This window comes from Hemitrygon akajei, chromosome 3 (assembly GCF_048418815.1).
Source record: "Hemitrygon akajei chromosome 3, sHemAka1.3, whole genome shotgun sequence".
Classification (NCBI taxonomy): Eukaryota; Metazoa; Chordata; class Chondrichthyes; order Myliobatiformes; family Dasyatidae; genus Hemitrygon; species Hemitrygon akajei.
Genome location: NC_133126.1, coordinates 47,588,745 through 47,616,184, shown reverse-complemented (window position 1 = coordinate 47,616,184; position 27,440 = coordinate 47,588,745). Strand labels below are relative to the sequence as shown.

Sequence of the window (27,440 nt, the reverse complement as noted above, 5' to 3'; positions counted from 1 at the left end):
GATAACAGTAGTCACCCCAGATTTGTTTAAAACTTTCTCATTGTCACTGTTATGTTTTGTAAATCCAAAACATAAAACTAATTGGCTGGAAAACACGGACCGTCCATAATGTGAGCCTAACTTCATTTTTTTTTATTTTGTAAGGCATGCATGTATCATGTGGTAGCATACTTTTACATATAACCTGTAATGAATTATTTTAAACAAACAATGCTTAATCAACAACATATTTACAATATTACTCAAATATTAATGAAATATTAAATATACAACACTGCTAACTGGTGCGTCTTTGGACTGTGAGAGGAAACCGGAGCACCCAGAGGAAACCCACCTGTGTCTGAAATTAGGAAACACCTTTTCAAGATTAAAGGTCAACCAGATAAAATTGTGATGAGGACTAATAACTTATCTCAGAGAGTTGTAAATCTATTAATTGCTCAGTTGCTAAGGCTAAGATAAAATTTTAGTCCATGGGGGAATCAAGGACAAGGGATTCGGCAGGAAAATGAAATTGGCCAGTAAAAGGTAATAGATCAGAACAATTATGCTCATATTAGACATGAATAAAGGTTCAATGATATTTCATACTGACTCCTGATCATATATTTTACTTCCTTTTCCTTATATGCTTGTATACACTGTTTTCAATAATTAGGGCAAGTCAGGAAAAATAACATATAATGCACAAACATGCATTACAAAATTGTAAAACTTATTGATACTTCTTTGTTACAGTTGAGGAAAAATGGCTATTTACATTCTATTAAATAATTTAAAAGATATAAAATTATTAAAAGGTGGCAATAATTATTGTCTGTTCTTATAAATCAGCTAAGTCTTACATTCAGTACCTATAAAATAACTGCCAATATCTTCCCTTAGGGGCCTGATGAAGACTTTTTCATAAAATTGTATGGAAATAAATCAAAAGCAAGAGGTATTGCTGAAGAATTGAATGCAAAAGGACCACAAATTCAACAAACGGTCGAGAAGGGGAAGACAAAGAAGACGGAAGTACCTGATATCACCTTTTCCTGCCCCAAATTCTCATCTTTCAAAAAATCAAAGACACAGAAACTGGTCAGATCTCACAGCTTATCAGAGCCAGGAGAACATGTTCAGGATGATGTCACTGCAACAGGCACAGATATCGAAACCCATTTAAAACCAGTACAAAGCCCACAAAAAGTGAAAAAACCAAGAAGAAAAATAAAATTACCACACATGGGTACAAAAGATATAAACACAGAGAACAAAGAAGCTTGCAAAGATGAAAAGCAAGACATTTTGATTGGAATGAAGGATTCCACTGTTGTGGAATGTGACAATTTGCAAACAAATGTACATGGTACACAACAAAAATCAAACACCATAATGATCACCACAACTCAAACTAAACAATTGTTGGCTAATCAGAGTGAACAAATGGAATGTGACAATATTAACAGTGAATCTAAAGCGAAAATACCTAAACTCAAAATAGCTAAATTTGTACTTCCTGAACCAATTCTAACAACACAGAATACAGCATATGAATTACCAGAGGAAAGAACATGTTCTCAATCAATACTGCAGGATATTTTGCAAAGCATTACAGATGTAAAGGCTGATGATATTTTATCATCACCAAAGGAGTATGATACAAGCACAAGCAAGGAAGTTACTGACATTTCAATGCAAGCTCTTGAAATACAAAACAAAACAGCCAAGGTTGAAAAGCAACAGAAAATTAAAGAACAGGAAATGAATGAAACAAAAGATAAAAACTCTCAAACTGAGTCCACATCTTCTAATCTTGCCATTGATGTCAGTCTAATCAAAGATGACCAGGCACATGCAAGCAGTGAATATACTGTTACATTAATGGAAGATAAAAAAGTACGACACAAGTTGAATGAGCAAGAGAGTGGACCAAATGCACAACAAACTATTGTACCAGAACATAATATCAGGATAAAGCAAAATGACAGTGCGATATCCGTGAGCAACAATCAAGGTGAAATCAGGGACAGCGAGCTCATGACAGAAAGTAGTAACCATCCAGAGAACTCACAAGCAATTCCAGGCAAAAACCTCAAAAAAGGGAGTAAATCAAAAAAATCAAAGAACAAAAGCCAGAAATATCAAATCTCTCCATCTCAACAAATGGATACAAACATTGAAGCCAAGCTATCTGACATTCATAAAGGACCAAAAATGGCAATAACTGGAGCTGATATTGGAACCACAAATAAGAGCCTCAATATCAGTCAGACCAAACGAGGCATTTCCACCCCAAAAGCTGAGGTAGAGATAAAGCAGAGAGGTCAACATGATGTCGAAGTAGGAATACAGAAGCACAAATCTGAAATTTCAATAAAAGAAACATCAATGGACCAGAAGGCTCCAACAATAGATGTACACATTGAATCAGATGACATGAAGATGAAAAGCCATGATGATAAGTTCAAAAAGCCAGTCATGAAATCGCAAACATTTGGGGTTTCTATTACCAAATTCAAAGGTCCAGAAAGGGACATGGATGGGAGAAAGCCAAAATTAGTCAATTCACAGAAAGATTCTGACATGGAGGTAGAGGGCAAAATGCTTAATATAGCTGCTCCAAAGTGTGAACTTGATATAGATGCACCACAAATAGATATTGAAGGCAAAAGAGGGGGAAAAAAGCTCACAAAATTTAAAGGGCCAAATCTTGGAATTTCTGCACATGATATTAAAGCACCAAAACTGAGTCTTGAATGCAGTTTACCTAAAGCTGATATTTCTCTCCAAAAACCTAATGCTGATATAAAAATTCCAGAGGCAGATATACAAACAGCGAAGTTAAAAGGTGAAATTGGTGTCGAAGGTATACATGTGGAGGCTCCGGAAGTCAGTCTAAAAAGGCCAAAGATAGAAAAGCCATCAGCAGATATATCTATGCCAAAGGTGGAAGGTAAAGCTGACATTAATGTATCCGTAGAGAAGCCTAATGTTGATGTTTCCGCACCAGAAAAATCAATAGAACAACAAACCATTGGAGCTGACATCCAGGCACCAGAAATAGATGTGGATATTGAATCTCATGATGGGAAGATTAAAGGTCGTGGTGGGAAGTTTAAAATGCCATCCATGAAAATGCCTTCATTTGGAATAACTCTTCCCAAATTCAAAGGTCCAGAGGTGGATGTGGGCGTGAAGAAGCCAGACATAGATGTTTCCATGACAAAGCCTGAAGTGCAGATAGAGGACAGAATGCTTGAAGTGTCCGCTCCAGAGTGTGAACTTGATGTAGATTCATCAGAAGAGGATATTGAAAGCACAGGAGGGAAAATGAAGTTCCCAAAATTTAAAGTGCCAAAATTTGGAATTTCTGCACCAGATATTAAAGCTCCAAAAATGAGTCTTGATGTCAGCTTGCCAAAAGCTGATATTGCTCTCCCAAAACTTGAAACTGATATTAAAATTCCAGAAGCCGATATACAACCTGGCAAGTTAGAAGGTGAAATTGGTGTCGGAGGTATACATGTGGAGGCTCCGGATGTCAGTCTAAAAATGCCAAAGGTAGAAAAGCCATCAGCAGATATATCTATGCCGAAGGTGAAAGGTAAAGCTGACATTAATGTATCCGTAGAGAAGCCTGATGTTGATGTTTCTGTACCAGAAATGTCAATAGATCAACAAACCATTGGAGTTGACATCCAGGCACCAGAAATAGATGTGGATATTGAATCTCACGATGGGAAGATTAAAGGTCGTGGTGGTAAGTTTAAAATGCCATCCATGAAAATGCCTTCATTTGGAATAACTCTTCCCAAATTCAAAGGTCCAGAGGTGGATGTGGACGTGAAGAAGCCAGACATAGATGTTTCCATGACAAAGCCTGAAGTGCAGATAGAGGACAGAATGCTTGAAGTGTCCGCTCCAGAGTGTGAACTTGATGTAGATTCATCAGAAGAGGATATTGAAGGCACAGGAGGGAAAATGAAGTTCCCAAAATTTAAAGTGCCAAAATTTGGAATTTCTGCACCAGATATTAAAACTCCAAAAATGAGTCTTGATGTCAGCTTGCCAAAAGCTGATATTGCTCTCCCGAAACTTGAAACTGATATTAAAATTCCAGAAGCCGATATACAACCTGGCAAGTTAGAAGGTGAAATTGGTGTCGGAGGTATACATGTGGAGGCTCCGGATGTCAGTCTAAAAATGCCAAAGATAGAAAAGCCATCAGCAGATAAATCTATGCCGAAGGTGAAAGGTAAAGCTGACATTAATGTATCCGTAGAGAAGCCTGATGTTGATGTTTCCGCACCAGAAAAATCAATAGAACAACAAACCATTGGAGCTGACATCCAGGCACCAGAAATAGATGTGGATATTGAATCTCATGATGGGAAGATTAAAGGTCGTGGTGGGAAGTTTAAAATGCCATCCATGAAAATGCCTTCATTTGGAATAACTCTACCCAAATTCAAAGGTCCAGAGGTGGATTTGGACGTGAAGAAGCCAGACATAGATGTTTCCATGACAAAGCCTGAAGAGCAGATAGAGGATAGAATGCTTGAAGTGTCCGCTCCAGAGTGTGAACTTGATGTAGATTCATCAGAAGAGGATATTGAAGGCACAGGAGGGAAAATGAAGTTCCCAAAATTTAAAGTGCCAAAATTTGGAATTTCTGCACCAGATATTAAAGCTCCAAAAATGAGTCTTGATGTCAGCTTGCCAAAAGCTGATATTGCTCTCCCGAAACTTGAAACTGATATTAAAATTCCAGAAGCCGATATACAACCTGGCAAGTTAGAAGGTGAAATTGGTGTCGGAGGTATACATGTGGAGGCTCCGGAAGTCAGTCTAAAAATGCCAAAGATAGAAAAGCCATCAGCAGATAAATCTATGCCGAAGGTGAAAGGTAAAGCTGACATTAATGTATCCGTAGAGAAGCCTGATGTTGATGTTTCTGTACCAGAAATATCAATAGATCAACAAACCATTAGTGCTGACATCCAGGCACCAGAATTAGTAGTGGAAATTGAATCTGACGAAGGGAAGATGAAAGGTCGTGGTGGTAAGTTTAAAATGCCATCCATGAAAATGCCTTCATTTGGAATAACTCTGCCCAAATTCAAAGGTCCAGAGGTGGATTTGGACGTGAAGAAGCCAGACATAGATGTTTCCATGACAAAGCCTGAAGTGGAGATAGAGGACAAAATGCTTGACATGTCCGCTCCAGAGTGTGAACTTGATGTAGATTCATCAGAAGAGGATATTGAAGGCAAAAGAGGGAAAATGAAGTTCCCAAAATTTAAAGTGCCAAAATTTGGAATTTCTGCACCAGATATTAAAGCTCCAAAAATGAGTCTTGATGTCAGCTTGCCAAAAGCTGATATTACTCTCCTGAAACTTGAAACTGATATTAAAATTCCAGAAGCCGATATACAACCTGGCAAGGTAGAAGGTGAAATTGGTGTCGGAGGTATACATGTGGAGGCTCCGGAAGTCAGTCTAAAAATGCCAAAGGTAGAAAAGCCATCAGCAGATATATCTATGCCGAAGGTGAAAGGTAAAGCTGACATTAACGTAGCTGTAGAGAAGCCTGATGTTGATGTTTCAGTGCCAGAAATATCAATAGATCAACAAACTATTGGAACTGACATCCAGGCACTAGAAATAGATGTGGATATTGAATCTCATGATGGGAAGATTAAAGGCCATGGTGGTAAGTTTAAAATGCCATCAATGAAAATCCCTTCATTTGGAATAACTCTTCCGAAACTCAAAGGTCCAGAGGTGGATTTGGACGTGAAGAAGCCAGACATAGATGTTTCAATGATAAGGCCTGAAGTGGAGATAGAGGACAAAATGCTTGAAGTCACCGCTCCAGAGTGTGAACTTGATGTAGATTCTTCTCATGTAGATATTGAAGGCAAAGGAGGGAAAATGAACTTCCCAAAATTTAAAGTGCCAAAATTTGGAATTTCTGCACCAGATATTAAAGCTCCAAAAATGAGTCTTGATGTCAGCTTGCCAAAAGCTGATATTACTCTCCCGAAACTTGAAACGGATATTAAAATTCCAGAAACCGATATACAACCTGGCAAGTTAGAAGGTGAAATTGGTGTCGGAGGTATACATGTGGAGGCTCCGGAAGTCAGTCTAAAAATGCCAAAGGTAGAAAAGCCATCAGCAGATATATCTATGCCGAAGGTGAAAGGTAAAGCTGACATTAATGTATCCGTAGAGAAGCCTGATGTAGATGTTTCTGTACCAGAAATGTCAATAGATCAACAAACCATTCGTGCTGACATCCAGTCACCAGAAATAGATGTGGATATTGAATCTCACGATGGGAAGATTAAAGGTCGTGGTGGGAAGTTTAAAATGCCTTCATTTGGAATAACTCTTCCCAAACTCAAAGGTCCAGAGGTGGATTTGGACGTGAAGAAGCCAGACATAGATGTTTCCATGATAAGGCCTGAAGTGGAGATAGAGGACAGAATGCTTGAAGTGTCCGTTCCAGGGTGTGAACTTGATGTAGATTCATCAGAAGTGGATATTGAAGGCAAAGGATGGAAAATGAAGCTCCCAAAATTTAAAGTGCCAAAATTTGGAATTTCTGCACCAGATATTAAAGCTCCAAAAATGAGTCTTGATGTCAGCTTGCCAAAAGCTGATATTACTCTTCCGAAACTTGAAACTGATATTAAAATTCCGGAAGCCGATATACAACCTGGCAAGTTAGAAGGTGAAATTGGTGTCGGAGGTATACATGTGGAAGCTCCGGAAGTCAGTCTAAAAATGCCAAAGGTAGAAAAGCCATCAGCAGATATATCTATGCCGAAGGTGAAAGGTAAAGCTGACATTAATGTAGCTGTAGAGAAGCCTGATGTAGATGTTTCTGTACCAAAATTGTCAATAGATCAACAAACCATTCGTGCTGATATCCAGGCACCAGAAATAGATGTGGATATTGAATCTCACGATGGGAAGATTAAAGGTCGTGTTGGGAAGTTTAAAATGCCTTCATTTGGAATAAATCTTCCCAAACTCAAAGGTCCAGAGGTGGATTTGGACCTGAAGAAGCCAGACATAGATGTTTCCATGACAAGGCCTGAAGTGGAGATAGAGGACAAAATGCTTGAAGTGTCCGCTCCAGAGTGTGAACTTGATGTAGATTCTTCTCATGTAGATATTGAAGGCAAAGGAGGGAAAATGAAGCTCCCAAAATTTAAAGTGCCAAAATTTGGAATTTCTGCACCAGATATTAAAGCTCCAAAAATGAGTCTTGATGTCAGCTTGCCAAAAGCTGATATTACTCTCCCGAAACATGAAACGGATATTAAAATTCCAGAAGCCGATATACAACCTGGCAAGTTAGAAGGTGAAATTGGTGTCGGAGGTATACATGTGGAGGCTCCGGAAGTCAGTCTAAAAATGCCAAAGGTAGAAAAGCCATCAGCAGATATATCTATGCCAAAGGTGGACGGTAAAGCTGACATTAATGTAGCTGTAGAGAAGCCAGATGTAGATGTTTCTGTACCAGAAATGTCAATAGATCAGCAAACCATTCGTGCTGACATCCAGGCACCAGAAATAGATGTGGATATTGAATCTCACGATGGGAAGATTAAAGGTCGTGGTGGGAAGTTTAAAATGCCTTCATTTGGAATAACTCTTCCCAAACTCAAAGGTCCAGAGGTGGATTTGGACGTGAAGAAGCCAGACATAGATGTTTCCATGACAAAGCCTGAAGTGGAGATAGAGGACAAAATGCTTGAAGTGTCCGCTCCAGAGTGTGAACTTGATGTAGATTCATCAGAAGTGGATATTGAAGGCAAAGGAGGGAAAATGAAGCTCCCAAAATTTAAAGTGCCAAAATTTGGAATTTCTGCACCAGATCTTAAAGCTCCAAAAATGAGTCTTGATGTCAGCTTGCCAAAAGCTGACATTACTCTCCCGAAACTTGAAACTGATATTAAAATTCCAGAAGCCGATATACAACCTGGCAAGTTAGAAGGTGAAATTGGTGTCGGAGGTATACATGTGGAGGCTCCGGAAGTCAGTCTAAAAATGCCAAAGGTAGAAAAGCCATCAGCAGATATATCTATGCCGAAGGTGAAAGGTAAAGCTGACATTAATGTAGCTGTAGAGAAGCCTGATGTAGATGTTTCTGTACCAGAAATGTCAATAGATCAACAAACCATTCGTGCTGACATCCAGGCACCAGAAATAGATGTGGATATTGAATCTCACGATGGGAAGATTAAAGGTCGTGGTGGGAAGTTTAAAATGCCTTCATTTGGAATAACTCTTCCCAAACTCAAAGGTCCAGAGGTGGATTTGGACCTGAAGAAGCCAGACATAGATGTTTCCATGACAAAGCCTGAGGTGGAGATAGAGGACAAAATGCTTGAAGTGTCCGCTCCAGAGTGTGAACTTGATGTAGATTCTTCTCATGTAGATATTGAAGGCAAAGGTGGGAAAATGAAGCTCCCAAAATTTAAAGTGCCAAAATTTGGAATTTCTGCACCAGATCTTAAAGCTCCAAAAATGAGTCTTGATGTCAGCTTGCCAAAAGCTGATATTACTCTCCCGAAACTTGAAACTGATATTAAAATTCCAGAAGCCGATATACAACCTGGCAAGTTAGAAGGTGAAATTGGTGTCGGAGGTATACATGTGGAAGCTCCGGAAGTCAGTCTAAAAATGCTAAAGGTAGAAAAGCCATCAGCAGATATATCTATGCCGAAGGTGAAAGGTAAAGCTGACATTAATGTAGCTGTAGAGAAGCCTGATGTAGATGTTTCTGTACCAAAATTGTCAATAGATCAACAAACCATTCGTGCTGATATCCAGGCACCAGAAATAGATGTGGATATTGAATCTCACGATGGGAAGATTAAAGGTCGTGGTGGGAAGTTTAAAATGCCTTCATTTGGAATAACTCTTCCAAAACTCAAAGGTCCAGAGGTGGATATGGACGTGAAGAAGCCAGACATAGATGTTTCCATGATAAGGTCTGAAGTGGAGATAGAGGACAAAATGCTTGAAGTCACCGCTCCAGAGTGTGAACTTGATGTAGATTCTTCTCATGTAGATATTGAAGGCAAAGGAGGGAAAATGAAGTTCCCAAAATTTAAAGTGCCAAAATTTGGAATTTCTGCACCAGATATTAAAGCTCCAAAAATGAGTCTTGATGTCAGCTTGCCAAAAGCTGATATTACTCTCCCGAAACTTGAAACGGATATTAAAATTCCAGAAACCGATATACAACCTGGCAAGTTAGAAGCTGAAATTGGTGTCGGAGGTATACATGTGGAGGCTCCGGAAGTCAGTCTAAAAATGCCAAAGGTAGAAAAGCCATCAGCAGATATATCTATGCCGAAGGTGAAAGGTAAAGCTGACATTAATGTATCCGTAGAGAAGCCTGATGTAGATGTTTCTGTACCAGAAATGTCAATAGATCAACAAACCATTCGTGCTGACATCCAGTCACCAGAAATAGATGTGGATATTGAATCTCACGATGGGAAGATTAAAGGTCGTGGTGGGAAGTTTAAAATGCCTTCATTTGGAATAACTCTTCCCAAACTCAAAGGTCCAGAGGTGGATTTGGACGTGAAGAAGCCAGACATAGATGTTTCCATGATAAGGCCTGAAGTGGAGATAGAGGACAGAATGCCTGAAGTGTCCGTTCCAGGGTGTGAACTTGATGTAGATTCATCAGAAGTGGATATTGAAGGGAAAGGAGGGAAAATGAAGCTCCCAAAATTTAAAGTGCCAAAATTTGGAATTTCTGCACCAGATATTAAAGCTCCAAAAATGAGTCTTGATGTCAGCTTGCCAAAAGCTGATATTACTCTTCCGAAACTTGAAACTGATATTAAAATTCCGGAAGCCGATATACAACCTGGCAAGATAGAAGGTGAAATTGGTGTCGGAGTTATACATGTGGATGCTCCGGAAGTCAGTCTAAAAATGCCAAAGGTAGAAAAGCCATCAGCAGATATATCTATGCCGAAGGTGAAAGGTAAAGCTGACATTAATGTATCCGTAGAGAAGCCTGATGTTGATGTTTCTGTACCAGAAATGTCAACAGATCAACAAACCATTCGTGCTGACATCCAGGCACAAGAAATAGATGTGGATATTGAATCTCACGATGGGAAGATTAAAGGTCGTGGTGGGACGTTTAAAATGCCTTCATTTGGAATAACTCTTCCCAAACTCAAAGGTCCAGAGGTGGATTTGGATGTGAAGAAGCCAGACATAGATGTTTCCATGACAAAGCCTGAAGTGGAAATAGAGGACAGAATGCTTGAAGTGTCCGTTCCAGGGTGTGAACTTGATGTAGATTCATCAGAAGTGGATATTGAAGGCAAAGGAGGGAAAATGAAGCTCCCAAAATTTAAAGTGCCAAAATTTGGAATTTCTGCACCAGATATTAAAGCTCCAAAAATGAGTCTTGATGTCAGCTTGCCAAAAGCTGATATTATTCTCCCGAAACTTGAAACTGATATTAAAATTCCAGAAGCTGATATACAACCTGGCAAGTTAGAAGGTGAAATTGGTGTCGGAGATATACATGTGGAGGCTCCGGATGTCACTCTAAAAATGCCAAAGGTAGAAAAGCCATCAGCAGATATATCTATGCCGAAGGTGAAAGGTAAAGCTGACATTAATGTAGCTGTAGAGAAGCCTGATGTAGATGTTTCTGTACCAGAAATGTCAATAGATCAACAAACCATTCGTGCTGACATCCAGGCACCAGAAATAGATGTGGATATTGAATCTCACGATGGGAAGATTAAAGGTCGTGGTGGGAAGTTTAAAATGCCTTCATTTGGAATAACTCTTCCCAAACTCAAAGGTCCAGAGGTGGATTTGGACGTGAAGAAGCCAGACATAGATGTTTCCATGACAAAGCCTGAAGTGGAGATAGAGGACAAAATGCTTGAAGTGTCCGCTCCAGAGTGTGAACTTGATGTAGATTCATCAGAAGTGGATATTGAAGGCAAAGGAGGGAAAATGAAGCTCCCAAAATTTAAAGTGCCAAAATTTGGAATTTCTGCACCAGATCTTAAAGCTCCAAAAATGAGTCTTGATGTCAGCTTGCCAAAAGCTGATATTACTCTCCCGAAACTTGAAACTGATATTAAAATTCCAGAAGCCGATATACAACCTGGCAAGTTAGAAGGTGAAATTGGTGTCGGAGGTATACATGTGGAGGCTCCGGAAGTCAGTCTAAAAATGCCAAAGGTAGAAAAGCCATCAGCAGATATATCTATGCCGAAGGTGAAAGGTAAAGCTGACATTAATGTAGCTGTAGAGAAGCCTGACGTAGATGTTTCTGTACCAAAAATGTCAATAGATCAACAAACCATTCGTGCTGATATCCAGGCACCAGAAATAGATGTGGATATTGAATCTCACGATGGGAAGATTAAAGGTCGTGGTGGGAAGTTTAAAATGCCTTCATTTGGAATAACTCTTCCCAAACTCAAAGGTCCAGAGGTGGATTTGGACCTGAAGAAGCCAGACATAGATGTTTCCATGACAAGGCCTGAAGTGGAGATAGAGGACAAAATGCTTGAAGTGTCCGCTCCAGAGTGTGAACTTGATGTAGATTCTTCTCATGTAGATATTGAAGGCAAAGGAGGGAAAATGAAGCTCCCAAAATTTAAAGTGCCAAAATTTGGAATTTCTGCACCAGATATTAAAGCTCCAAAAATGAGTCTTGATGTCAGCTTGCCAAAAGCTGATATTACTCTTCCGAAACTTGAAACTGATATTAAAATTCCAGAAGCCGATATACAACCTGGCAAGCTAGAAGGTGAAATTGGTGTCGGAGGTATACATGTGGAGGCTCCGGATGTCAGTCTAAAAATGCCAAAGGTAGAAAAGCCATCAGCAGATATATCTATGCCAAAGGTGGACGGTAAAGCTGACATTAATGTAGCTGTAGAGAAGCCTGATGTAGATGTTTCTGTACCAGAAATGTCAATAGATCAACAAACCATTCGTGCTGACATCCAGGCACCAGAAATAGATGTGGATATTGAATCTCACGATGGGAAGATTAAAGGTCGTGGTGGGAAGTTTAAAATGCCTTCATTTGGAATAACTCTTCCCAAACTCAAAGGTCCAGAGGTGGATTTGGACCTGAAGAAGCCAGACATAGATGTTTCCATGACAAAGCCTGAGGTGGAGATAGAGGACAAAATGCTTGAAGTGTCCGCTCCAGAGTGTGAACTTGATGTAGATTCATCAGAAGTGGATATTGAAGGCAAAGGAGGGAAAATGAAGCTCCCAAAATTTAAAGTGCCAAAATTTGGAATTTCTGCACCAGATCTTAAAGCTCCAAAAATGAGTCTTGATGTCAGCTTGCCAAAAGCTGATATTACTCTCCCGAAACTTGAAACTGATATTAAAATTCCAGAAGCCGATATACAACCTGGCAAGTTAGAAGGTGAAATTGGTGTCGGAGGTATACATGTGGAGGCTCCGGAAGTCAGTCTAAAAATGCCAAAGGTAGAAAAGCCATCAGCAGATATATCTATGCCGAAGGTGAAAGGTAAAGCTGACATTAATGTAGCTGTAGAGAAGCCTGACGTAGATGTTTCTGTACCAAAAATGTCAATAGATCAACAAACCATTCGTGCTGATATCCAGGCACCAGAAATAGATGTGGATATTGAATCTCACGATGGGAAGATTAAAGGTCGTGGTGGGAAGTTTAAAATGCCTTCATTTGGAATAACTCTTCCCAAACTCAAAGGTCCAGAGGTGGATTTGGACCTGAAGAAGCCAGACATAGATGTTTCCATGACAAAGCCTGAGGTGGAGATAGAGGACAAAATGCTTGAAGTGTCCGCTCCAGAGTGTGAACTTGATGTAGATTCATCAGAAGTGGATATTGAAGGCAAAGGAGGGAAAATGAAGCTCCCAAAATTTAAAGTGCCAAAATTTGGAATTTCTGCACCAGATCTTAAAGCTCCAAAAATGAGTCTTGATGTCAGCTTGCCAAAAGCTGATATTACTCTCCCGAAACTTGAAACTGATATTAAAATTCCAGAAGCCGATATACAACCTGGCAAGTTAGAAGGTGAAATTGGTGTCGGAGGTATACATGTGGAAGCTCCGGAAGTCAGTCTAAAAATGCCAAAGGTAGAAAAGCCATCAGCAGATATATCTATGCCGAAGGTGAAAGGTAAAGCTGACATTAATGTAGCTGTAGAGAAGCCTGATGTAGATGTTTCTGTACCAAAATTGTCAATAGATCAACAAACCATTCGTGCTGATATCCAGGCACCAGAAATAGATGTGGATATTGAATCTCACGATGGGAAGATTAAAGGTCGTGGTGGGAAGTTTAAAATGCCTTCATTTGGAATAAATCTTCCCAAACTCAAAGGTCCAGAGGTGGATTTGGACCTGAAGAAGCCAGACATAGATGTTTCCATGACAAGGCCTGAAGTGGAGATAGAGGACAAAATGCTTGAAGTGTCCGCTCCAGAGTGTGAACTTGATGTAGATTCTTCTCATGTAGATATTGAAGGCAAAGGAGGGAAAATGAAGCTCCCAAAATTTAAAGTGCCAAAATTTGGAATTTCTGCACCAGATATTAAAGCTCCAAAAATGAGTCTTGATGTCAGCTTGCCAAAAGCTGATATTACTCTTCCGAAACTTGAAACTGATATTAAAATTCCAGAAGCCGATATACAACCTGGCAAGCTAGAAGGTGAAATTGGTGTCGGAGGTATACATGTGGAGGCTCCGGATGTCAGTCTAAAAATGCCAAAGGTAGAAAAGCCATCAGCAGATATATCTATGCCAAAGGTGGACGGTAAAGCTGACATTAATGTAGCTGTAGAGAAGCCTGATGTAGATGTTTCTGTACCAGAAATGTCAATAGATCAACAAACCATTCGTGCTGACATCCAGGCACCAGAAATAGATGTGGATATTGAATCTCACGATGGGAAGATTAAAGGTCGTGGTGGGAAGTTTAAAATGCCTTCATTTGGAATAACTCTTCCCAAACTCAAAGGTCCAGAGGTGGATTTGGACCTGAAGAAGCCAGACATAGATGTTTCCATGACAAAGCCTGAGGTGGAGATAGAGGACAAAATGCTTGAAGTGTCCGCTCCAGAGTGTGAACTTGATGTAGATTCATCAGAAGTGGATATTGAAGGCAAAGGAGGGAAAATGAAGCTCCCAAAATTTAAAGTGCCAAAATTTGGAATTTCTGCACCAGATCTTAAAGCTCCAAAAATGAGTCTTGATGTCAGCTTGCCAAAAGCTGATATTACTCTCCCGAAACTTGAAACTGATATTAAAATTCCAGAAGCCGATATACAACCTGGCAAGTTAGAAGGTGAAATTGGTGTCGGAGGTATACATGTGGAGGCTCCGGAAGTCAGTCTAAAAATGCCAAAGGTAGAAAAGCCATCAGCAGATATATCTATGCCGAAGGTGAAAGGTAAAGCTGACATTAATGTAGCTGTAGAGAAGCCTGACGTAGATGTTTCTGTACCAAAAATGTCAATAGATCAACAAACCATTCGTGCTGATATCCAGGCACCAGAAATAGATGTGGATATTGAATCTCACGATGGGAAGATTAAAGGTCGTGGTGGGAAGTTTAAAATGCCTTCATTTGGAATAACTCTTCCCAAACTCAAAGGTCCAGAGGTGGATTTGGACCTGAAGAAGCCAGACATAGATGTTTCCATGACAAAGCCTGAGGTGGAGATAGAGGACAAAATGCTTGAAGTGTCCGCTCCAGAGTGTGAACTTGATGTAGATTCATCAGAAGTGGATATTGAAGGCAAAGGAGGGAAAATGAAGCTCCCAAAATTTAAAGTGCCAAAATTTGGAATTTCTGCACCAGATCTTAAAGCTCCAAAAATGAGTCTTGATGTCAGCTTGCCAAAAGCTGATATTACTCTCCCGAAACTTGAAACTGATATTAAAATTCCAGAAGCCGATATACAACCTGGCAAGTTAGAAGGTGAAATTGGTGTCGGAGGTATACATGTGGAAGCTCCGGAAGTCAGTCTAAAAATGCCAAAGGTAGAAAAGCCATCAGCAGATATATCTATGCCGAAGGTGAAAGGTAAAGCTGACATTAATGTAGCTGTAGAGAAGCCTGATGTAGATGTTTCTGTACCAAAATTGTCAATAGATCAACAAACCATTCGTGCTGATATCCAGGCACCAGAAATAGATGTGGATATTGAATCTCACGATGGGAAGATTAAAGGTCGTGGTGGGAAGTTTAAAATGCCTTCATTTGGAATAAATCTTCCCAAACTCAAAGGTCCAGAGGTGGATTTGGACCTGAAGAAGCCAGACATAGATGTTTCCATGACAAGGCCTGAAGTGGAGATAGAGGACAAAATGCTTGAAGTGTCCGCTCCAGAGTGTGAACTTGATGTAGATTCTTCTCATGTAGATATTGAAGGCAAAGGAGGGAAAATGATGCTCCCAAAATTTAAAGTGCCAAAATTTGGAATTTCTGCACCAGATATTAAAGCTCCAAAAATGAGTCTTGATGTCAACTTGCCAAAAGCTGATATTACTCTCCCAAAACTGGAAGCTGATATTAAAGTTCCAGAAGCCGATATACAACCTGGCAAGTTAGAAGGTGAAATTGGTGTCGGAAGTATACATGTGGAGGCTCCGGAAGTCAGTCTAAAAATGCCAAAGGTAGAAAAGCCATCAGCAGATATATCTATGCCGAAGTTGAAAGGTAAAGCTGTCATTAATGTATCCGTAGAGAAGCCTGATGTTGATGTTTCTGTAACAGAAATGTCAATAGATCAACAAACCATTGGAGCTGCCATTCAGGCACCAGAAATAGATGTGGATATTGAATCTCACGATGGGAAGATTAAAGGTCGTGGTGGGAAGTTTAAAATGCCTTCATTTGGAATAACTCTTCCCAAACTCAAAGGTCCAGAGGTGGATTTGGACGTGAAGAAGCCAGACATAGATGTTTCCATGACAAAGCCTGAGGTGGAGATAGAGGACAAAATGCTTGAAGTGTCCGCTCCAGAGTGTGAACTTGATGTAGATTCATCAGAAGTGGATATTGAAGGCAAAGGAGGGAAAATGAAGCTCCCAAAATTTAAAGTGCCAAAATTTGGAATTTCTGCACCAGATCTTAAAGCTCCAAAAATGAGTCTTGATGTCAGCTTGCCAAAAGCTGATATTACTCTCCCGAAACTTGAAACTGATATTAAAATTCCAGAAGCCGATATACAACCTGGCAAGTTAGAAGGTGAAATTGGTGTCGGAGGTATACATGTGGAAGCTCCGGAAGTCAGTCTAAAAATGCCAAAGGTAGAAAAGCCATCAGCAGATATATCTATGCCGAAGGTGAAAGGTAAAGCTGACATTAATGTAGCTGTAGAGAAGCCTGATGTAGATGTTTCTGTACCAAAATTGTCAATAGATCAACAAACCATTCGTGCTGATATCCAGGCACCAGAAATAGATGTGGATATTGAATCTCACGATGGGAAGATTAAAGGTCGTGGTGGGAAGTTTAAAATGCCTTCATTTGGAATAACTCTTCCCAAACTCAAAGGTCCAGAGGTGGATTTGGACCTGAAGAAGCCAGACATAGATGTTTCCATGACAAAGCCTGAGGTGGAGATAGAGGACAAAATGCTTGAAGTGTCCGCTCCAGAGTGTGAACTTGATGTAGATTCATCAGAAGTGGATATTGAAGGCAAAGGAGGGAAAATGAAGCTCCCAAAATTTAAAGTGCCAAAATTTGGAATTTCTGCACCAGATCTTAAAGCTCCAAAAATGAGTCTTGATGTCAGCTTGCCAAAAGCTGATATTACTCTCCCGAAACTTGAAACTGATATTAAAATTCCAGAAGCCGATATACAACCTGGCAAGTTAGAAGGTGAAATTGGTGTCGGAGGTATACATGTGGAGGCTCCGGAAGTCAGTCTAAAAATGCCAAAGGTAGAAAAGCCATCAGCAGATATATCTATGCCGAAGGTGAAAGGTAAAGCTGACATTAATGTAGCTGTAGAGAAGCCTGACGTAGATGTTTCTGTACCAAAAATGTCAATAGATCAACAAACCATTCGTGCTGATATCCAGGCACCAGAAATAGATGTGGATATTGAATCTCACGATGGGAAGATTAAAGGTCGTGGTGGGAAGTTTAAAATGCCTTCATTTGGAATAACTCTTCCCAAACTCAAAGGTCCAGAGGTGGATTTGGACCTGAAGAAGCCAGACATAGATGTTTCCATGACAAAGCCTGAGGTGGAGATAGAGGACAAAATGCTTGAAGTGTCCGCTCCAGAGTGTGAACTTGATGTAGATTCATCAGAAGTGGATATTGAAGGCAAAGGAGGGAAAATGAAGCTCCCAAAATTTAAAGTGCCAAAATTTGGAATTTCTGCACCAGATCTTAAAGCTCCAAAAATGAGTCTTGATGTCAGCTTGCCAAAAGCTGATATTACTCTCCCGAAACTTGAAACTGATATTAAAATTCCAGAAGCCGATATACAACCTGGCAAGTTAGAAGGTGAAATTGGTGTCGGAGGTATACATGTGGAAGCTCCGGAAGTCAGTCTAAAAATGCCAAAGGTAGAAAAGCCATCAGCAGATATATCTATGCCGAAGGTGAAAGGTAAAGCTGACATTAATGTAGCTGTAGAGAAGCCTGATGTAGATGTTTCTGTACCAAAATTGTCAATAGATCAACAAACCATTCGTGCTGATATCCAGGCACCAGAAATAGATGTGGATATTGAATCTCACGATGGGAAGATTAAAGGTCGTGGTGGGAAGTTTAAAATGCCTTCATTTGGAATAACTCTTCCCAAACTCAAAGGTCCAGAGGTGGATTTGGACCTGAAGAAGCCAGACATAGATGTTTCCATGACAAAGCCTGAGGTGGAGATAGAGGACAAAATGCTTGAAGTGTCCGCTCCAGAGTGTGAACTTGATGTAGATTCATCAGAAGTGGATATTGAAGGCAAAGGAGGGAAAATGAAGCTCCCAAAATTTAAAGTGCCAAAATTTGGAATTTCTGCACCAGATATTAAAGCTCCAAAAATGAGTCTTGATGTCAACTTGCCAAAAGCTGATATTACTCTCCCAAAACTGGAAGCTGATATTAAAGTTCCAGAAGCCGATATACAACCTGGCAAGTTAGAAGGTGAAATTGGTGTCGGAAGTATACATGTGGAGGCTCCGGAATTCAGTCTAAAAATGCCAAAGGTAGAAAAGCCATCAGCAGATATATCTATGCCGAAGTTGAAAGGTAAAGCTGTCATTAATGTATCCGTAGAGAAGCCTGATGTTGATGTTTCTGTAACAGAAATGTCAATAGATCAACAAACCATTGGAGCTGCCATTCAGGCACCAGAAATAGATGTGGATATTGAATCTCACGATGGGAAGATTAAAGGTCGTGGTGGGAAGTTTAAAATGCCTTCATTTGGAATAACTCTTCCCAAACTCAAAGGTCCAGAGGTGGATTTGGACCTGAAGAAGCCAGACATAGATGTTTCCATGACAAGGCCTGAAGTGGAGATAGAGGACAAAATGCTTGAAGTGTCCGCTCCAGAGTGTGAACTTGATGTAGATTCTTCTCATGTAGATATTGAAGGCAAAGGAGGGAAAATGAAGCTCCCAAAATTTAAAGTGCCAAAATTTGGAATTTCTGCACCAGATATTAAAGCTCCAAAAATGAGTCTTGATGTCAGCTTGCCAAAAGCTGATATTACTCTTCCGAAACTTGAAACTGATATTAAAATTCCAGAAGCCGATATACAACCTGGCAAGTTAGAAGGTGAAATTGGTGTCGGAGGTATACATGTGGAGGCTCCGGATGTCAGTCTAAAAATGCCAAAGGTAGAAAAGCCATCAGCAGATATATCTATGCCAAAGGTGGACGGTAAAGCTGACATTAATGTAGCTGTAGAGAAGCCTGATGTAGATGTTTCTGTACCAGAAATGTCAATAGATCAACAAACCATTCGTGCTGACATCCAGGCACCAGAAATAGATGTGGATATTGAATCTCACGATGGGAAGATTAAAGGTCGTGGTGGGAAGTTTAAAATGCCTTCATTTGGAATAACTCTTCCCAAACTCAAAGGTCCAGAGGTGGATTTGGACCTGAAGAAGCCAGCCATAGATGTTTCCATGACAAAGCCTGAGGTGGAGATAGAGGACAAAATGCTTGAAGTGTCCGCTCCAGAGTGTGAACTTGATGTAGATTCATCCGAAGTGGATACTGAAGGCAAAGGAGGGAAAATGAAGCTCCCAAAATTTAAAGTGCCAAAATTTGGAATTTCTGCACCAGATCTTAAAGCTCCAAAAATGAGTCTTGATGTCAGCTTGCCAAAAGCTGATATTACTCTCCCGAAACTTGAAACTGATATTAAAATTCCAGAAGCCGATATACAACCTGGCAAGTTAGAAGGTGAAATTGGTGTCGGAGGTATACATGTGGAAGCTCCGGAAGTCAGTCTAAAAATGCCAAAGGTAGAAAAGCCATCAGCAGATATATCTATGCCGAAGGTGAAAAGTAAAGCTGACATTAATGTAGCTGTAGAGAAGCCTGATGTAGATGTTTCTGTACCAAAATTGTCAATAGATCAACAAACCATTCGTGCTGATATCCAGGCACCAGAAATAGATGTGGATATTGAATCTCACGATGGGAAGATTAAAGGTCGTGGTGGGAAGTTTAAAATGCCTTCATTTGGAATAACTCTTCCCAAACTCAAAGGTCCAGAGGTGGATTTGGACCTGAAGAAGCCAGACATAGATGTTTCCATGAGAAGGCCTGAAGTGGAGATAGAGAACAAAATGCTTGAAGTGTCCGCTCCAGAGTGTGAACTTGATGTAGATTCTTCTCATGTAGATATTGAAGGCAAAGGAGGGAAAATGAAGCTCCCAAAATTTAAAGTGCCAAAATTTGGAATTTCTGCACCAGATCTTAAAGCTCCAAAAATGAGTCTTGATGTCAGCTTGCCAAAAGCTGATATTACTCTTCCGAAACTTGAAACTGATATTAAAATTCCAGAAGCCGATATACAACCTGGCAAGCTAGAAGGTGAAATTGGTGTCGGAGGTATACATGTGGAGGCTCCGGATGTCAGTCTAAAAATGCCAAAGGTAGAAAAGCCATCAGCAGATATATCTATGCCAAAGGTGGACGGTAAAGCTGACATTAATGTAGCTGTAGAGAAGCCTGATGTAGATGTTTCTGTACCAGAAATGTCAGTAGATCAACAAACCATTCGTGCTGATATCCAGGCACCAGAAATAGATGTGGATATTGAATCTCACGATGGGAAGATTAAAGGTCGTGGTGGGAAGTTTAAAATGCCTTCATTTGGAATAACTCTTCCCAAACTCAAAGGTCCAGAGGTGGATTTGGACCTGAAGAAGCCAGACATAGATGTTTCCATGAGAAGGCCTGAAGTGGAGATAGAGAACAAAATGCTTGAAGTGTCCGCTCCAGAGTGTGAACTTGATGTAGATTCTTCTCATGTAGATATTGAAGGCAAAGGAGGGAAAATGAAGCTCCCAAAATTTAAAGTGCCAAAATTTGGAATTTCTGCACCAGATCTTAAAGCTCCAAAAATGAGTCTTGATGTCAGCTTGCCAAAAGCTGATATTACTCTTCCGAAACTTGAAACTGATATTAAAATTCCAGAAGCCGATATACAACCTGGCAAGCTAGAAGGTGAAATTGGTGTCGGAGGTATACATGTGGAGGCTCCGGATGTCAGTCTAAAAATGCCAAAGGTAGAAAAGCCATCAGCAGATATATCTATGCCAAAGGTGGACGGTAAAGCTGACATTAATGTAGCTGTAGAGAAGCCTGATGTAGATGTTTCTGTACCAGAAATGTCAGTAGATCAACAAACCATTCGTGCTGATATCCAGGCACCAGAAATAGATGTGGATATTGAATCTCACGATGGGAAGATTAAAGGTCGTGGTGGGAAGTTTAAAATGCCTTCATTTGGAATAAATCTTCCCAAACTCAAAGGTCCAGAGGTGGATTTGGACCTGAAGAAGCCAGACATAGATGTTTCCATGACAAGGCCTGAAGTGGAGATAGAGGACAAAATGCTTGAAGTGTCCGCTCCAGAGTGTGAAGTTGATGTAGATTCATCAGAAGTGGATATTGAAGGCAAAGGATGGAAAATGAAGCTCCCAAAATTTAAAGTGCCAAAATTTGGAATTTCTGCACCAGATATTAATGCTCCAAAAATGAGTCTTGATGTCAGCTTGCCAAAAGCTGATATTACTCTCCCGAAACTTGAAACGGATATTAAAATTCCAGAAGCCGATATACAACCTGGCAAGTTAGAAGGTGAAATTGGTGTCGGAGGTATACATGTGGAGGCTCCGGAAGTCAGTCTAAAAATGCCAAAGGTAGAAAAGCCATCAGCAGATATATCTATGCCGAAGGTGAAAGGTAAAGCTGACATTAATGTAGCTGTAGAGAAGCCTGATGTAGATGTTTCTGTACCAGAAATGTCAATAGATCAACAAACCATTCGTGCTGACATCCAGGCACCAGAAATAGATGTGGATATTGAATCTCACGATGGGAAGATTAAAGGTCGTGGTGGGAAGTTTAAAATGCCTTCATTTGGAATAAATCTTCCCAAACTCAAAGGTCCAGAGGTGGATTTGGACCTGAAGAAGCCAGACATAGATGTTTCCATGACAAGGCCTGAAGTGGAGATAGAGGACAAAATGCTTGAAGTGTCTGCTCCAGAGTGTGAACTTGATGTAGATTCTACTCATGTAGATATTGAAGGCAAAGGAGGGAAAATGAAGCTCCCAAAATTTAAAGTGCCAAAATTTGGAATTTCTGCACCAGATATTAAAGCTCCAAAAATGAGTCTTGATGTCAGCTTGCCAAAAGCTGATATTACTCTCCCGAAACATGAAACGGATATTAAAATTCCAGAAGCCGATATACAACCTGGCAAGTTAGAAGGTGAAATTGGTGTCGGAGGTATACATGTGGAGGCTCCGGAAGTCAGTCTAAAAATGCCAAAGGTAGAAAAGCCATCAGCAGATACATCTATGCCAAAGGTGGACGGTAAAGCTGACATTAATGTAGCTGTAGAGAAGCCAGATGTAGATGTTTCTGTACCAGAAATGTCAATAGATCAGCAAACCATTCGTGCTGACATCCAGGCACCAGAAATAGATGTGGATATTGAATCTCACGATGGGAAGATTAAAGGTCGTGGTGGGAAGTTTAAAATGCCTTCATTTGGAATAACTCTTCCCAAACTCAAAGGTCCAGAGGTGGATTTGGACCTGAAGAAGCCAGACATAGATGTTTCCATGACAAAGGCTGAGGTGGAGATAGAGGACAAAATGCTTGAAGTGTCCGCTCCAGAGTGTGAACTTGATGTAGATTCATCAGAAGTGGATATTGAAGGCAAAGGATGGAAAATGAAGCTCCCAAAATTTAAAGTGCCAAAATTTGGAATTTCTGCACCAGATATTAATGCTCCAAAAATGAGTCTTGATGTCAGCTTGCCAAAAGCTGATATTACTCTCCCGAAACTTGAAACGGATATTAAAATTCCAGAAGCCGATATACAACCTGGCAAGTTAGAAGGTGAAATTGGTGTCGGAGGTATACATGTGGAAGCTCCGGAAGTCAGTCTAAAAATGCCAAAGGTAGAAAAGCCATCAGCAGATATATCTATGCCGAAGGTGAAAGGTAAAGCTGACATTAATGTAGCTGTAGAGAAGCCTGATGTAGATGTTTCTGTACCAGAAATGTCAATAGATCAACAAACCATTCGTGCTGACATCCAGGCACCAGAAATAGATGTGGATATTGAATCTCACGATGGGAAGATTAAAGGTCGTGGTGGGAAGTTTAAAATGCCTTCATTTGGAATAACTCTTCCCAAACTCAAAGGTCCAGAGGTGGATTTGGACCTGAAGAAGCCAGACATAGATGTTTCCATGACAAGGCCTGAAGTGGAGATAGAGGACAAAATGCTTGAAGTGTCCGCTCCAGAGTGTGAACTTGATGTAGATTCTTCTCATGTAGATATTGAAGACAAAGGAGGGAAAATGAAGCTCCCAAAATTTAAAGTGCCAAAATTTGGAATTTCTGCACCAGATATTAAAGCTCCAAAAATGAGTCTTGATGTCAGCTTGCCAAAAGCTGATATTACTCTTCCGAAACTTGAAACTGATATTAAAATTCCAGAAGCCGATATACAACCTGGCAAGTTAGAAGGTGAAATTGGTGTCGGAGGTATACATGTGGAGGCTCCAGATGTCAGTCTAAAAATGCCAAAGGTAGAAAAGCCATCAGCAGATATATCTATGCCAAAGGTGGACGGTAAAGCTGATATTAATGTAGCTGTAGAGAAGCCTGATGTAGATGTTTCTGTACCAGAAATGTCAATAGATCAACAAACCATTCGTGCTGACATCCAGGCACTAGAATTAGATGTGGATATTGAATCTCACGATGGGAAGATTAAAGGTCGTGGTGGGAAGTTTAAAATGCCTTCATTTGGAATAACTCTTCCCAAACTCAAAGGTCCAGAGGTGGATTTGGACGTGAAGAAGCCAGACATAGATGTTTCGATGACAAAGCCTGAAGTGGAGATAGAGGACAAAATGCTTGAAATGTCCGCTCCAGAGTGTGAACTTGATGTAGATTCATCAGAAGTGGATATTGAAGGCAAAGGATGGAAAATGAAGCTCCCAAAATTTAAAGTGCCAAAATTTGGAATTTCTGCACCTGATATTAAAACTCCAAAAATGAGTCTTGATGTCAGCTTGCCAAAAGCTGATATTACTCTCCCGAAACTTGAAACGGATATTAAAATTCCAGAAGCCGATATACAACCTGGCAAGTTAGAAGGTGAAATTGGTGTCGGAGGTATACATGTGGAGACTCCGGAAGTCAGTCTAAAAATGCCAAAGGTAGAAAAGCCATCAGCAGATATATCTATGCCGAAGGTGAAAGGTAAAGCTGACATTAATGTAGCTGTAGAGAAGCCTGATGTAGATGTTTCTGTACCAGAAATGTCAATAGATCAACAAACCATTCGTGCTGACATTCAGGCACCAGAAATAGATGTGGATATTGAATCTCACGATGGGAAGATTAAAGGTCGTGGTGGGAAGTTTAAAATGCCTTCATTTGGAATAACTCTTCCCAAACTCAAAGGTCCAGAGGTGGATTTGGACCTGAAGAAGCCAGACATAGATGTTTCCATGACAAAGCCTGAAGTGGAGATAGAGGACAAAATGCTTGAAGTGTCCGCTCCAGAGTGTGAACTTGATGTAGATTCATCAGAAGTGGATATTGAAGGCAAAGGATGGAAAATGAAGCTCCCAAAATTTAAAGTGCCAAAATTTGGAATTTCTGCACCTGATATTAAAGCTCCAAAAATGAGTCTTGATGTCAGCTTGCCAAAAGCTGATATTACTCTCCCAAAACTGGAAGCTGATATTAAAATTCCAGAAGCTGATATACAACCTGGTGAGTTAGAAGGTGAAATTGGTGTCGGATGTATACATCTGGAGGCTCCGGACGTCAGTCTAAAAATGCCAAAGGTAGAAAAGCCATCAACAGATATATCTTTGCCAAAGTTGGAAGGTAAAGCTGACATTAATGTATCCGTAGAGAAGCCCGATGTTGATGTTTCTGTACCAGAAATGTCAATAGATCAACAAACCATTCGTGCTGTTATCCAGGCACCAGAAATAGATGTGGATATTGAATCTCACGATGGGAAGATTAAAGGTCGTGGTGGGAAGTTTAAAATGCCATCCATGAAAATGCCTTCATTTGGAATATCTCTTCCCAAACTCAAAGGTCCAGAGGTGGATTTGGTCGTGAAGAAGCCAGACATAGATGTTTCGATGACAAAGCCTGAAGTGGTGATAGAGGAGAAAATGCTTGAAGTGTCCGCTCCAGAGTGTGAACTTGATGTAGATTCTTCTCATGTAGATATTGAAGGCAAAAGCAGGAATATGAATGTCCGAAAAGTTGAAATTTCTGAATCTGATATTAAAGACCCAAAAATAAGCGTTGATATCAACTTGTCCAAAGCTGATATTACTCTCCTAAAACCTGATGTTGATATTAAAATTTCAGAAGCCGAGATACAGATAGGTAAGATAGAGGGTGAAATTGGTGTTGGAGGTATACATGTGGATGCTCCGGAAATCAGCCTAAAAATGCACAAGGTTGAAAAGCCATCAACACATGTATGTGTTCCAAAGGCAGAATGTACATTTGACCTTGATGCAGTTTTATTGACAAAACCTGAAATGGATGTTGAGTGCGAAGTGCTTGAAGTGTCCGCTCCAGAGAGCGAACCTCGTGTTGATTCGTCTGAAGTCGAAGTACGGGGGGAGATGTTTGATGTGGTTGCTCCGTATTGTGGATTAGATGTAGACGCTCTGGACTTGGAAAGTGATGGGAAAGGTGAGAAAATAAAACCCCCTAAATTTAAAATGCAAAGTGATGGAACTTCACCTGTTTTGAATGTTAAATGTGAAACTGTTGAAGTCTTGCCTTTGCAATCTGAAGCTTGTATCGACAGCTCTGTTGAGGAAGACGAAGGAAGCAGAGGAAAAATAAAAATTGCGAAATTTAAATTGCCAAAATATGGAATTATTCCCCCCGATATTGCAACAAAAAGTGAGACTGCAAGTTTGCCAATGGGCTTCAAAAGCCCAGGCCTTAATGTTGAAGCAGCAAGACTGAGTGTGGATACGGATTCAATGGATGTTAACATAGTGAATGGAGATAATCTGAAAATGCCAGAGGTTAAAGTGCAGTCATCTGGAGTTTCTACATTTACATTTCCAGATGTGGATTTTGGCTTTACAACACCAAAGGAAGACTCAGATTCTGCCAAAGAACCAGGTACTGATATTCATATAATCTAATTTTTTAAATTTGGAGGTGAAGTACCAGCAATAGACACAGTGGTTCATAATGGGACATTGGAATTAATACCATAAGATGTAGTAGCAGAATTAGGCCATTCAGCTTATCAAATGTGATCCACTTTTCTATCATGGCTGATTTTTTTTTATCTCTGAATCCTATTCCCCTGCCTTTTTCTCATAAGCTTTTACACCCTTTCAAATCAACAACTGTCACTTCAAGGGTACTCCAGCGCCATCTGTGGCAATGAAATCCACAGATTCACAATCCTCTGGTTAAGGAAATCCCTCCTTTTCTCTGCTTTAAAGAGACATCCTTCTGCAATATTTTGAGGCTGTGCCATGTGTTCTTAGACAATGCCGCTATTTTAAACATCATCTCCACATTCACTCTGTCTTTGCTGTTCAATATTTGGTGGGATCAATAAGCTCCCACCTCATTCTTCTAAACTCTAGTGAGTACAGGCCCAGAGCCATCAAACGTTCCTCATATGTTAACCCTTTCTTTTTGAGGATCATTCACATAAACCATCTCTCGACCCTTTCTAATGCCAGCACATCCTTTCATATTGGATCCAAAACAGCTCACAATACTCCAAATGTGGTCTGACCAATATTTCAGCATTTGCATTCATGCTTTTATATTCTAGTCATCTTGAAATGAATGCTAATGAATGCATTTGCCTCCCTTACTAATGATTCAACCCTGCACGTTAATCTTTAGGGAATCCTGCACTAGATCTCCCAAATCCCTTTGCACCTTCGATTTCTGAATTCACCCCCCTTCTCTATTTAGAAAATAGTTGATGTATTTATTCCTTCTTCCAAAGTACATAACCCAACACTGCACTGGATTCCATATGTCACCTCTTTGCCCATTCTCTGTCCAAGTCCTTCTGCAGACTCCCTGCTTGCTCAACATAAGCTTCCCATCTTTGCATCACATGCAAACTTGGTCAAATAGCCATCACTTGCATCATCTAGATCATTAGCATACAATGTGGAAAATAGACCCTACACTGAACACAGCGGAACACCAGTAGTCACTGGTAGCCAACCAGAAAAGACCCCCTTAATTCCCATTCTTTGCCTTCTGCCAGTATCTGGTAACTTTGCCTTATGCTGATATCTTTGTTGCATACCATGTGCTGTTATCATGTTTAATAGCCTTATGTTTGGCACCTTGTCGAAGGTCTTCTGAAAATCCAAGTAAGCAACATCCATTAACACTCCTTTGTCTATCCTGCCTGGTATTTCCTCAAAGGATTCCAACAGATTTGTAAGGCAAGATTTCCCCTTAAGAAACCATACTGACTTCAGTCTATTTTATCATGTGCCTCCAAGCGCCTTCCCCTTAGTATTAGTGACCAAGCTCACTTCTGTCCCGACACTCCCAAATTTCTGACATGCTGTTAGTCTTTTCCACAGTGAGGACTGACACAAAATACTTATTCAGTTTGTCCAACATTTGATTGATCCCTATTACTGCCTCTATAGTGTCA

The 27,440-nt window shown here is 40.2% G+C and overlaps 1 protein-coding gene across 1 annotated transcript in view; it reads left to right on the top strand.

The window, feature by feature from the left end:
* Positions 1-27,440, top strand: part of LOC140724535 (uncharacterized) — a 119,459-nt gene that overhangs the window by 81,407 nt on the left and 10,612 nt on the right. The window contains exons 7-8 of the mRNA XM_073038978.1: positions 886-5,698; positions 5,762-25,915. Coding sequence (XP_072895079.1) covers positions 886-5,698; positions 5,762-25,915 — 24,967 coding nt within the window. The remainder of the gene's footprint in view (positions 1-885; positions 5,699-5,761; positions 25,916-27,440) is intronic.